Raw genomic sequence first — 15041 nt, 5'->3', positions numbered from 1 at the left:
GAACAGCAGAGGGAGAACGGTGAACAGCAGAGGGAGAACGGGGAACAGCAGAGGGAGAACGGGGAACAGCGGAGGGAGAGAACGGGGAACAGCAGAGGGAGAACGGGGAACAGCAGAGGGAGAACGGGGAACAGCAGAGGGAGATCAGGGAACAGCAGAGGGAGAACGGGGAACAGCAGAGGGAGAACGGGGAACAGCAGAGGAGAACGGGGAACAGCAGAGGAGAACGGGGAACAGCAGAGGGAGAACGGGGAACAGCAGAGGGAGATCGGGGAACAGCAGAGGGAGAACGGTGAACAGCAGAGGGAGAACGGGGAACAGCAGAGGGAGAACGGGGAACAGCAGAGGGAGAACGGGGAACAGCAGAGGGAGAACGGGGAACAGCAGAGGGAGAACGGGGAACAGCAGAGGGAGAACTGGGAACAGCAGAGGGAGATCAGGAACAGCAGAGGGAGAACGGGGAAACAGCAGAGGGAGAACGGGGAACAGCAGAGGGAGAACGGGAACAGCAGAGGGAGAACGGGGAACAGCAGAGGGAGAACAGTGAACAGCAGAGGAGAACGGGGAACAGCAGAGGGAGAACAGTGAACAGCAGAGGGAGAACAGTGAACAGCAGAGGGAGAACAGTGAACAGCAGAGGGAGAACGGGGAACAGCAGAGGGAGATCAGGGAACAGCAGAGGGAGAACGGGGAACAGAGAGGAGAACGGGGGAACAGCAGAGGGACAACGGGGAACAGCAGAGGGAGAACGGGGAACAGCAGAGGGAGAACGGGGAACAGCAGAGGGAGAACGGGGAACAGCAGAGGGAGAACGGGGAACAGCAGAGGGAGAACAGTGAACAGCAGAGGGAGATCGGGGACAGCAGAGGGAGAACGGGGAACAGCAGAGGGAGAACGGGGAACAGCAGAGGAGAACGGTGAACAGCAGAGGGAGAACGGGGAACAGCAGAGGGAGAACGGGGAACAGCGGAGGGAGAACGGTGAACAGCAGAGGGAGGAACGGGGAACAGCAGAGGGAGAACAGTGAACAGCAGAGGGAGAACGGGGAACAGCAGAAGGAGAACAGTGAACAGCAGAGGGAGAACGGGGAACAGCAGAGGGAGAACGGTGAACAGCAGAGGGAGAACGGTGAACAGCAGAGGGAGAACAGTGAACAGCAGAGGGAGAACGGTGAACAGCAGAGGAGAACAGTGAACAGCAGAGGGAGAACGGTGAACAGCAGAGGGAGAACAGCAGAGGGAGAACAGTGAACAGCAGAGGGAGAACGGTGAACAGCAGAGGGAGAACGGTGAACAGCAGAGGGAGATCAGGGAACAGCAGAGGGAGAACAGTGAACAGCAGAGGGAGAACAGTGAACAGCAGAGGGAGAACAGTGAACAGCAGAGGGAGAACGGTGAACAGCAGAGGGAGAACGGTGAACAGCAGAGGGAGAACGGGGAACAGCAGAGGGAGAACGGGGAACAGCGGAGGGAGAACGGGGAACAGCAGAGGGAGAACGGGGAACAGCAGAGGGAGAACGGGGAACAGCAGAGGGAGATCAGGGAACAGCAGAGGGAGAACGGGGAACAGCAGAGGGAGAACGGGGAACAGCAGAGGGAGAACGGGGAACAGCAGAGGGAGAACGGGGAACAGCAGAGGGAGAACGGGGAACAGCAGAGGGAGATCGGGGAACAGCAGAGGGAGAACGGTGAACAGCAGAGGGAGAACGGGGAACAGCAGAGGGAGAACGGGGAACAGCAGAGGGAGAACGGGGAACAGCAGAGGGAGAACGGGGAACAGCAGAGGGGGGAGAACGGGGAACAGCAGAGGGAGAACTGGGAACAGCAGAGGGAGATCAGGGAACAGCAGAGGGAGAACGGGGAACAGCAGAGGGAGAACGGGGAACAGCAGAGGGAGAACGGGGAACAGCAGAGGGAGAACGGGGAACAGCAGAGGGAGAACAGTGAACAGCAGAGGGAGAACGGGGAACAGCAGAGGGAGAACAGTGAACAGCAGAGGGAGAACAGTGAACAGCAGAGGGAGAACAGTGAACAAGCAGAGGGAGAACGGGGAACAGCAGAGGGAGATCAGGGAACAGCAGAGGGAGAACGGGGGGGAACAGCAGAGGGAGAACGGGGAACAGCAGAGGGACAACGGGGAACAGCAGAGGGAGAACGGGGGAACAGCAGAGGGAGAACGGGGAACAGCAGAGGGAGAACGGGGAACAGCAGAGGGAGAACGGGGAACAGCAGAGGGAGAACAGTGAACAGCAGAGGGAGATCGGGGAACAGCAGAGGGAGAACGGGGAACAGCAGAGGTGAGCGTTCATGTGCAAAGGATTAGCATTTCAATTGTTATAATGATCAACTCTGTAGTGACCTCTCAGCTGACCTCCTTGTTATAATGATCAACTCTGTAGTGACCTCTCAGCTGACCTCCTTGTTATAATGATCAACTCTGTAGTGACCTCTCAGCTGACCTCCTTGTTATAATGATCAACTCTGTAGTGACCTCTCAGCTGACCTCCTTGTTATAATGATCAACTCTGTAGTGACCTCTCAGCTGACCTCCTTGTTATAATGATCAACTCTGTAGTGACCTCTCAGCTGACCTCCTTGTTATAATGATCAACTCTGTAGTGACCTCTCAGCTGACCTCCTTGTTATAATGATCAACTCTGTAGTGACCTCTCAGCTGACCTCCTTGTTATAATGATCAACTCTGTGGTGACATCTCAGCTGACCTCCTTGTTATAATGATCAACTCTGTAGTGACCTCTCAGCTGACCTCCTTGTTATAATGATCAACTCTGTAGTGACCTCTCAGCTGATCTCCTTGTTATGAGTTGAGTTGAGTTTGAGTTTATTTTTATTTTTACAGGGACAGTGCACATTAATCAACATTTCAGTAAAAGTGCCGGTTTTAGCCAACCGGCTAATTTTCAACCGCAGTCCCTGGGCAGGTTATTAAAAACAATTACAATATAGACAATAGCAACATAGAACAAGCAAGACATAGCATACAGACAGAGCAACATAGGACAAGCAAGACGTAGCATACAGACAGAGCAACATAGGACAAGCAAGACGTAGCATACAGACAGAGCAGCATAAAACAAAAAGCAGCAAGACAAAATTCATAAAAGCAACAAAGTGTTTCCACACCTCACAAGCTACAGACAACAGACAACATGGAGTGGCAACACACAGCTAGGGACCATGTTCACAAATCTGATTGACCTTTAGCCATGTCTTCAAGCATTTTGTGAAAGTGTGATATGTGGTGCAGTTATGTGTGTCTGATGGCAGTGTATTCCAGACATGGGAAGCTCTCACAGAGAATGCAGATTTACTAAAGGTGCTTTTCCTTAGGGGAACTATACAGTCACCTCTCATGGCAGACCTTGTGGATCTGCTGCCATATGTCTGGGTTTTCTGTTTAACAAAAATATTGAGTGGAGGGGGAGCCAGGCCATTGAGGATCTTGAATACAAGACATGCGTCGGTGTATTGCACAAGATTTTCCCAACTCAAGAGCTCATGCTTTCTAAGGATGTGACAATGATGATAGCTATTGGGCTTCCTATCAAGCACTTTGAGAGCCTGTTTGTAGACAGACTGAATAGGTTTTAATGTTGTACAGCAAGCTTGGGCCCAACTAGTCAAGCAGTATGTTAAGTGGGGGAGTATCATAGATTTGAAGTACAGTTTTGCTACCTCTGTAGTCAAACAATTTCGTATAAATCGGAAATTAGCTAGGTTGAATTTGGTTATTTGAATTACCTTTTTCACATGCTTTTTAAAAGAGAGGTTGGAATCAAGTATGATGCCAAGGTACTTAAAATCGGATACCACCTGGAGCTTCTCCCCTGACACATAGACATCTGGCTCAGTAGCATCTGTTGCCCTCTTTGTGAAGAACATGCAAACAGTTTTTTTTCACATTGAGATGCAAACACGAGTCACTGAGCCACTTTGTAACCTGGACCATTACAGTAGTGAGTTCTTGTGCAGCTTGTTGTTTGCTCTTTGCATGCACATATATCACTGTATCATCTGCATACATTTGAACTTCAGACCCAGTACAGACAGAAGGCAGATCATTAATGTACAGGCTGAACAGGAGGGGCCCCAGTATTGACCCTTGGGGCACGCCCACATCATAGCTACGAGTGGGCGACAGCTCATTGCTCACTCTGACACACTGAGTTCTGCCTTCAAGGTATGATTTCATCCATCTCAAGGCATCAGGGGAAAAGTTGAACTTGGACAATTTTGTGATGAGAATCTCATGGTTAACAGTATCAAAAGCCTTCCTTAGGTCCAGAAACACAGCCCCAACAGCACCCCCTTTGTCCATCTTGGACTTCACATTTTCCAGAAGAAAGTAGTTGGCCGTTTCTGTGGAGTGTTTCGCTCTGAAGCCAAACTGCATGGAGTGTAATGTGAAGGGGCTGTTGTTGAGGTGGGCAATCAGTTGTTCTGCTACACACTTTTCAACAACCTTTGACACCACAGGTAATATACTAATGGGCCTGTAGTTACTCACGTTAGCAGGGTCTCCTGATTTAAAGATGGCCGTTATTATGGCCGACTTCCATACCCTTGGAAACACACCGAGACGAATAGATGTGTTGGTGACCTTAGTAATGGGGCCAATGAGTGACTCTTTGTAGTTTTTAAGAAAGGTAGAGTCCATCCCAAACACATCTTTGGCTTTAGAGTTCTTTAGTGAGCTAATCACCTTGTTCACCTTTGACTCAGAAACCTCCCTTATGATGAAGACAGGTTGAGTGTCATTCACTAGCACTGAGCCCAAGAAACAAGAAACGTTATAATGATCAACTCTGTAGTGACCTCTCAGCTGACCTCCTTGTTATAATGATCAACTCTGTAGTGACCTCTCAGCTGACCTCCTTGTTATAATGATCAACTCTGTAGTGACCTCTCAGCTGACTCCCTCTTTTGTCCGCCAAGCTGCGACGCCGGTTCAGCCCACTAGGACACATTCTCCTATCATTTGTTGTAACCATATTGACTTTGTTCGTTTATTCACTTCTGTGAATGAGTTAGTAATAAATAAATTATTTAAGACAATTGATGTATGGATGACTAATAGTGAAGACTGGGTTCGTGCAGATAACCAATAGAGAGAGAGAGAGAGAGAGAGGCAGATAGAGCGAGAGAGATTCAGAGGTAGAGCAAGGGAGGGTGGGAGGGAGAGAGATTCAGAGGTAGAGCAAGGGAGGGTGGGAGGGAGAGAGATTCAGAGGTAGAGCAAGGGAGGGAGGGAGGGAGGGAGAGAGAGGGCTCTACTAAATATAGACCTATCCTATATTTGCTAAATATGTAAACTTGAATCTGTTTGCAGTCCACATTGTTCACGTAATCGTAAAGACTCAATATGGAAATATAACTTACACAGCATTCCCACTGATATAGAGGCATGGCCTACACAGCATTGCTACTGATATAGGGGCATGGCCTACACAGCATTCCTACTGATATAGGGGCATGGCCTACATAGCATTCCCACTGATATAGGGGCATGGCCTACTTAACATTCCCACTGATATAGGGCCTAGGACTACATAGCATTCCTACTGATATAGGGGCATGGCCTACACAGCATTCCCACTGATATAGGGGCATGGCCTACACAGCATTCCTACTGATATAGGGTCTAGGCCTACACAGCATTCCCACTGATATAGGGTCTAGGCCTACACAGCATTCCCACTGATATAGGGTCTAGGCCTACACAGCATTCCCACTGATATAGGGTCTAGGCCTACACAGCATTCCTACTGATATAGGGTCTAGGCCTACACAGCATTCCTACTGATATAGGGTCTAGGCCTACACAGCATTCCCACTGATATAGGGTCTAGGCCTACACAGCATTCCCACTGATATAGGGTCTAGGCCTACACAGCATTCCTACTGATATAGGGTCTAGGCCTACACAGCATTCCCACTGATATAGGGTCTAGGCCTACACAGCATTCCTACTGATATAGGGTCTAGGCCCGCTGTAAATGGCATTATGGCTGAGTATGGACATGCCAAACATTGTCAATAAACAATAAGCTTAAAAAGAGAACAAGTAATTATAAACAAAACAACAGGCCTGTTATACTGCTCCCTGATAGGCCTCTTATCCTGCTTCCTGATAGGCCTCTTATCCTGCTCCCCGATAGGCCTGTTATCCACTAACTGTTATACTGCTCCCCGATAGGCCTGTGTTTTATCCACTAACTGTTATACTGCTCCCTGATAGGCCTGTTATCCTGCTCCCCGATAGGCCTCTTATCCTGCTTCCTGATAGGCCTGTGTTTTATCCACTAACTGTTATACAGCTCCCCGATTGGCCTGTTATACAGCTCCCCGATTGGCCTGTGTTTTATCCACTAACTGTTATACTGCTCCCCGATAGGCCTGTTATACTGCTCCCTGATAGGCCTGTTATACTGCTCCCCGATAGGCCTGTTATCCACTAACTGTTATCCTGCTCCCCGATAGGCCTGTTATACTGCTCCCTGATAGGCCTGTTATACTGCTCCCCGATAGGCCTGTTATACTGCTCCCCGATTGGCCTGTGTTTTATCCACTAACTGTTATACTGCTCCCTGATAGGCCTGTTATACTGCTCCCCGATAGGCCTGTTATCCACTAACTGTTATACTGCTCCATACTGCTCCACTAACTGTTATACATCTCCATACGTCGCATTGCATTCTCACCACGGACGTTGTCCCCGTAAAACCAGGAAGTTGAACCATTGTAATACGTTTGATTCACCTTCCTGGTTATAATTAAAAACATTCTAATGAGTTTGATTGTCATAAAAACCAGGAGATAGAGACTGTATACAGTTGAAGTCGGAAGTTTACGTACACCTTAGACAAATACATTTAAACTCAGTTTTTCACAATTCCTGACATTTAATCATCGTAAAAATTCCCTTTATAACAACAGCTCAATGTAATGTCCTGTCTGATATAACAAGAGCTCAATGTAATGTCCTGTCTGATATAACAACAGGTCTCTGTAATGTCCTGTCTGATATAACAACAGGTCTCTGTAATGTCCTGTCTGATATAACAACAGCTAAACAGGAAGCTACGCAGGACACAACACAGGAAGCTACGCAGGACACAACACAGGAAGCTACGCAGGACACAACACAGGAAGCTACGCAGGACACAACACAGGAAGCTACGCAAGACACAACACAGGAAGCCACGCAGGACACAACACAGGAAGCTACGCAGGACACACACAGGAAGCTACGCAGGACACACACAGGAAGCCACGCAGGACACAACACAGGAAGCTACGCAGGACACAACACAGGAAGCTACGCAGGACAAACAAACAGGAAGCTACGCAGGACACACACACAGGAAGCTACGCAGGACACAACACAGGAAGCTACGCAGGACACAACACAGGAAGCTACGCAGGACACAACACAGGAAGCTATGCAGGACACAACACAGGAAGCTACGCAGGACAGACACAGGAAGCTACGCAGGACACACACAGGAAGCTACGCAGGACACAACACAGGAAGCTACGCAGGACACACACAGGAAGCTACGCAGGATACACACACAGGATGCTACGCAGGACACAAACACAGGAAGCTATGCAGGACACACACAGGAAGCTACGCAGGATACACACACAGGATGCTACGCAGGACACAACACAGGAAGCTACGCAGGACACAACATAGGAAGCTACGCAGGACACACACAGGAAGCTACGCAGGATACACACACAGGATGCTACGCAGGACACAACACAGGAAGCTACGCAGGACACAACACAGGAAGCTACGCAGGACACAACACAGGAAGCTACGCAGGACACAACACAGGAAGCTACGCAGGACACAACACAGGAAGCTACGCAGGACACAACACAGGAAGCTACGCAGGACACACACAGGAAGCTACGCAGGATACACACACAGGATGCTACGCAGGACACAAACACAGGAAGCTATGCAGGACACACACAGGAAGCTACGCAGGATACACACACAGGATGCTACGCAGGACACAACACAGGAAGCTACGCAGGACACAACATAGGAAGCTACGCAGGACACACACAGGAAGCTACGCAGGATACACACACAGGATGCTACGCAGGACACAACACAGGAAGCTACGCAGGACACAACACAGGAAGCTACGCAGGACACAAACACAGGAATCTACGCAGGACACAACACAGGAATCTACGCAGGACACAACACAGGAAGCTACGCAGGACACAACACAGGAAGCTACGCAGGACACAACACAGGAAGCTACGCAGGACACAACACAGGAAGCTACGCAGGACACAACACAGGAAGCCACGCAGGACACAACACAGGAAGCTACGCAGGACACACACAGGAAGCTACGCAGGACACACACAGGAAGCCACGCAGGACACAACACAGGAAGCTACGCAGGACACAACACAGGAAGCTACGCAGGACAAACAAACAGGAAGCTACGCAGGACACACACACAGGAAGCTACGCAGGACACAACACAGGAAGCTACGCAGGACACAACACAGGAAGCTACGCAGGACACAACACAGGAAGCTATGCAGGACACAACACAGGAAGCTACGCAGGACAGACACAGGAAGCTACGCAGGACACACACAGGAAGCTACGCAGGACACAACACAGGAAGCTACGCAGGACACACACAGGAAGCTACGCAGGATACACACACAGGATGCTACGCAGGACACAAACACAGGAAGCTATGCAGGACACACACAGGAAGCTACGCAGGATACACACACAGGATGCTACGCAGGACACAACACAGGAAGCTACGCAGGACACAACATAGGAAGCTACGCAGGACACACACAGGAAGCTACGCAGGATACACACACAGGATGCTACGCAGGACACAACACAGGAAGCTACGCAGGACACAACACAGGAAGCTACGCAGGACACAACACAGGAATCTACGCAGGACACAACACAGGAAGCTACGCAGGACACAACACAGGAAGCTACGCAGGACACAACACAGGAAGCTACGCAGGACACAACACAGGAAGCTACGCAGGACACAACACAGGAAGCTACGCAGGACACAACACAGGAAGCTACGCAGGACACAGACAATATTTTTACAGTTTTGGCAAAATATCCAGTTTACTACGGGAACGTTATTTTTCAGAAAATGAAAATACTGCCCCCTAGTCACAAAAGGCTAGCTTGGCTACAGGAGCCTCTATCTCTGCTACAGGAGCCTCTAGCTTGGCTACAGGAGCCTCTAGCTTGGCTACAGAAGCCTCTATCTTGGCTACAGGAGCCTCTAGCTTGGCTACAGGAGCCTCTAGCTTGGCTACAGAAGCCTCTATCTTGGCTACAGGAGCCTCTATCTTGGCTACAGAAGCCTCTATCTTGGCTACAGGAGCCTCTAGCTTGGCTACAGGAGCATCTAGCTTGGCTACAGGAGCCTCTATCTTGGCTACAGAAGCCTCTATCTTGGCTACAGGAGCCTCTAGCCTGGCTACAGGAGCCTCTATCTTGGCTACATGAGCCTCTAGCTTGGCTACATGAGCCTCTAGCTTGGCTACAGGAGCCTCTAGCTTGGCTACAGGAGCCTCTATCTCTTACCAAAAACTCTAATCAAATGATTAATGTATCTAGCTCTTACCAAAAACTCTAATCAAATGATTAATGTATCTAGCTCTTACCAAAAACTCTTATCAAGTCCTAAATGACAGCTGTTATTTCCATTAGAAAAAAGGAGGGGGATTCTGTCCCACTTGGAACCGGCAGGTTGGCTAGACCTCATTCATGCTTTCTGTATTGTTTCATCTCGCGTAGAGGTGGTGAAATGATGAGGGAATGAAGTCAAGTGTGTGTGTGTGTGGTGTGTGTGTGTGTGTGTGGAGTGGAAGGTTTGAGCCAAGTAGGTTGGAGGAGACCCTGTACATTCTTCCTCCACCCCCCCCCCCCAAATCTTCACCCCCACCCCTTCCTCTTCCACCTCACACTCCTCAACCCCCCTCCTCCTCATTTCTCAGTAGAGTCAGTAGAGGAAGAGAGGGGGAGAGGGGGGACGTAGAGGAAGAGAGGGGGGAGGGGCAGCCAATAGAGGGGGGAGGGGCAGCCAATAAAGGGGGAGGGGCAGCCAATAGAGGGGGGAGGGGCAGCCAATAAAGGGGGAGGGGCAACCAATAGAGGGGGGAGGGGCAGCCAATATAGGGGGAGGGGCAGCCAATAAAGGGGGAGGGGCAGCCAATATAGGGGGGGGGGGGCAGCCAATAAAGGGGGGGGGGGCAGCCAATAGAGGGGGAGGGGCAGCCAATAAAGGGGGAGGGGGAGCCAATAAAGGGGGAGGGGCAGCCAATAAAGGGGGAGGGACATCCAATAAAGGGGGAGGGGCAGCCAATAGAGGGGGAGGGGCCGCCAATAAAGGGGGAGGGGCAGCCAATAGAGGGGGGGGGGCAGTCAATAAAGGGGGAGGGGCAGCCAATAGAGGGGGGAGGGGCATCCAATAAAGGGGGAGGGGCAAGCCAATAAAGGGGGGAGGGGCAGCCAATAGAGGGGGAGGGGCAGCCAATAGAGGGGGGAGGGGCAGCCAATAGAGGGGGGAGGGGCAGCCAAGACAGACAACCAGAAGAGGCCTGGTTCTGTGCTAGATGAACCTAATATTTCAATTTTCTCTACATTCAACATACCAAACACTGACGTTATTCAAAACAGGTTACCAGGTTTCTGAGTGAAAACATTTTTGTGTTTTTCTTTTTGTGAGAATGACAGTTTTAAGGAAACCAAAAGTGGACCCAGAGATGTTGAGGGGCTTGATTTCAAATGAAGACGTGTGTGTGTGTGTGTGTGTGTGTGTGTGTGTGTGTGTGTGTGTGTGTGTGTGTGTGTGTGTGTGTGTGTGTGTGTGTGTGTGTGTGTGTGTGTGTGTGTGTGTCATGGGACAGTGAGGAGAATGCATTGTCAGTAAACGTGGCAGCAGAGTTCTGTTTCAAACCCTCCTCTAGACTGTAACACACTCCTCTAGACTGTAACACACTCCTCTAGACTGTAACACACTCCTCTAGAGTGTAACACACTCCTCTAGACTGTAACACACTCCTCTAGACTGTAACACACTCCTCTAGACTGTAACACACTCCTCTAGACTGTAACACACTCCTCTAGACTGTAACACACTCCTCTAGACTGTAACACACTCCTCTAGACTGTAACACACTCCTCTAGACTATAACACACTCCTCTAGACTGTAAACACACTCCTCTAGACTGTAACACACTCCTCTAGACAGTAACACACTCCTCTAGACTGTAACACACTCCTCTAGACTGTAACACACTTCTCTAGACTGTAACACACTCCTCTAGACTGTAGCACACTCCTCTAGACTGTAACACACTCCTCTAGACTGTAACACACTCCTCTAGACTGGAACACACTCCTCTAGACTGGAACACACTCCTCTAGACTGGAACACACTCCTCTAGACTGTAACACACTCCTCTAGACTGGACAGTAACACACTCCTCTAGACTGTAACACACTCCTCTAGATTGTAACACAGTCCTCTAGACTGGACAGTAACACACTCCTCTAGACTGTAACACACTCATCTAGACTGGAACACACTCCTCTAGACTGTAACACACTCCTCTAGACTGTAACACACTCCTCTAGACTGTAACACACTCCTCTAGACAGTAACACACTCCTCTAGACTATAACACACTCCTCTAGACTGTAACACACTCCTCTAGACTGTAACACACTCCTCTAGACTGTAACACACTCCTCTAGACTGTAACACACTCCTCTAGACTGTAACACACTCCTCTAGACTGTAACACACTCCTCTAGACTGTAACACACTCCTCTAGACTGGAACACACTCCTCTAGACTGTAGCACACTCCTCTAGACTGTAACACACTCCTCTAGACTGTAACACACTCCTCTAGACTGGAACACACTCCTCTAGACTGGAACACACTCCTCTAGACTGGAACACACTCCTCTAGACTGTAACACACTCCTCTAGACTGGACAGTAACACACTCCTCTAGACAGTAACACACTCCTCTAGACTGTAACACACTCCTCTAGACTGTAACACACTCCTCTAGACTGTAACACACTCCTCTAGACTGTAACACACTCCTCTAGACTGTAACACACTCCTCTAGACTGTAACACACTCCTCTAGAACTGTAACACACTCCTCTAGACTGTAACACACTCCTCTAGACTGTAACACACTCCTCTAGACTGGTAACACACTCCTCTAGACTGGTAACAACTCCTCTAGACTGTAACACACTCCTCTAGACTGTAACACACTCCTCTAGACAGTAACACACTCCTCTAGACTGTAACACACTCCTCTAGACTGGAACACACTCCTCTAGACTGTAACACACTCCTCTAGACTGTAACACACTCCTCTAGACAGTAACACACCCTCTAGACTGGTAACACACTCCTCTAGACTGTAAACACATCTCCTCTAGACTGGACACCTAACTGAACTCCTCTAGACTGTAACACACTCCTCTAGACTGTAACACACTCCTCTAGACTGGAACACACTCCTCTAGACTGTAACACACTCCTCTAGACTGTAACACACTCCTCTAGACTGTAACACACTCCTCTAGACTGTAACACAACTCCTCTAGACTGTAACACACTCCTCTAGACTGTAACACCACTCTCTAGACTGTAACACACTCCTCTAGACTGTAACACACTCCTCTAGACTGTAACACACTCCTCTAGACTGTAACACACTCCTCTAGACTGTAACACACTCCTCTAGACTGTAACACACTCCTCTAGACTGTAACACACTCCTCTAGACTGTAACACACTCCTCTAGACTGTAACACACTCCTCTAGACAGTAACACACTCCTCTAGACTGTAACACACTCCTCTAGACTGTAACACACTCCTCTAGACTGTAACACACTCCTCTAGGACTGTAACACACTCCTCTAGACTGTAACACACTCCTCTAGACTAGTAACACACTCCTCTAGACTGTAACACACTCCTCTAGACTGTAACACACTCCTCTAGACTGTAACACACTCCTCTAGACTGTACACACTCCTCTAGACTGTAACACACTCCTCTAGACTGTAACACCACTCCTCTAGACTGTAACACACTCCTCTAGACTGTAACACACTCCTCTAGACAGTAACACACTCCTCTAGACTGGAACACACTCCTCTAGACTGTAACACACTCCTCTAGACAGTAACACACTCCTCTAGACTGTAACACACTCCTCTAGACTGTAACACACTCCTCTAGACAGTAACACACTCCTCTAGACTGTAACACACTCCTCTAGACTGTAAACACACTCCTCTAGACTGTAACACACTCCTCTAGACGTAACACACTCCTCTAGACTGGACAGTAACACACTCCTCTAGACTGTAACACACTCCTCTAGACTGTACACACTCCTCTAGACTGTAACACACTCCTCTAGACTATAACACACTCCTCTAGACTGTAACACACTCCTCGGATTAACACTCCTCTAGGACTGGAACACACTTCCTCTAGACTGTAACACACTCCTCTAGACTGTAAACACACTCCTCTAGATGTAAACCACCTCCTCTAGACTGTAACACACTCCCTCTAGACTGTAAACACTCCTCTAGACGTGAACACACTCCTCTACTCCTCTAGACTGTAACACACTCCTCTAGACTGTAACACACTCCTCTAGACTGTAACACACTCCTCTAGACTTAATGTACAGAGACCTAACTGCTTTAGAACAGACTGGAATGTGTGTGTGTGTGTGCGTGTGTGTGTGTGTGTGTGTTTTGCTTTGCTTGTACACTTTTGACATCTGGGCATGTATGTTGTATGTTCAGAGCCCCTGAGTTTGAGCTTGTAGTTGATGAGGGGGGTTAGTGTGGAGATGCTGGCTGGCTAACTGGCTGATAGACTGGCTAACTGGCTGATAGACTGACTGACTGGCTGGCTAACTGGCTGATAGACTGACTGACTGGCTGGCTGACTGGCTGATAGACTGACTGACTGGGTGGTTGGATGAGTTTGTAGTTGATGGGGGGGGGTTAGTGTGGAGATGCTGGCTGATAGACTGACTGACTGGAAGGTTGGTTGAGTTTGTAGTGGATGGGGGGGGTTAGTGTGGAGATGCTGGCTGGCTGACTGGCTGATAGACTGACTGACTGGAAGGTTGGTTGAGTTTGTAGTTGATGAGTGGGGGTAGTGTGGAGATGCTGGCTGACGTCATCCAACAGTTAATCCACACAGCGCGGCTATTAGTTAACAGGCTCTTCCCAGTTTTACAAAATACTAATGGCCACGGTGCCAGCGATAGGTTGGTTGGGGGCGCACACACACACACACACACACACACATACTCACAGAGCACACACAAACACACACACACACACACACACACACATACTCACAGAGCACAAACACATATTCTCACAGAACACACACACACACAACCACAGAGCACACACACACACACACACACACACACACACACACACACACACACAGAGAGAGCACACACACACATACCCATAGAACACACACACACGCACGCATATACACACAAACACACACACACACATACTCACAGAACACACACAGGTATTCTCAGCATGTTGGTGATGACTTACCAAGTGGCTTTTGTTCCTCTGTAGGGGACAGCCGTGAGTATGGCGGTGGGGGCGACTCTGGAACACACAACATACATGTCAGGGGCTCTGAACATACAACATACATGTCAGGGACTCTGAACATACAACATACATGTCAGGGACTCTGAACATACAACATACATGTCATTGTCTCTGAACATACAACATACATGTCAGGGGCTCTATACATACAACATACATGTCAGGGGCTCTGAGCATACAACATACATGTCAGGGGCTCTGAACATACAACATACATGTCAGGGGCTCTGAACATACAACATACATGTCAGGGGCTCTGAACATACAACATACATGTCAGGGA

The 15041-nt window shown here is 49.1% G+C and overlaps 1 protein-coding gene across 1 annotated transcript in view; it reads right to left on the bottom strand.

Moving 5' to 3' along the window:
* Positions 1–15041, bottom strand: part of smad6b (SMAD family member 6b) — a 48712-nt gene that overhangs the window by 15602 nt on the left and 18069 nt on the right. Inside the window, exon 2 of the mRNA XM_031832888.1 lies at positions 14696–14752. Coding sequence (XP_031688748.1) covers positions 14696–14752 — 57 coding nt within the window. The remainder of the gene's footprint in view (positions 1–14695; positions 14753–15041) is intronic.

The sequence above is a fragment of the Oncorhynchus kisutch genome, linkage group LG10 (assembly GCF_002021735.2).
Source record: "Oncorhynchus kisutch isolate 150728-3 linkage group LG10, Okis_V2, whole genome shotgun sequence".
NCBI classification, from domain to species: Eukaryota; Metazoa; Chordata; class Actinopteri; order Salmoniformes; family Salmonidae; genus Oncorhynchus; species Oncorhynchus kisutch.
Note: the sequence above shows the minus strand (reverse complement) of the source record. Positions and strands in the feature narration are given on the sequence as shown.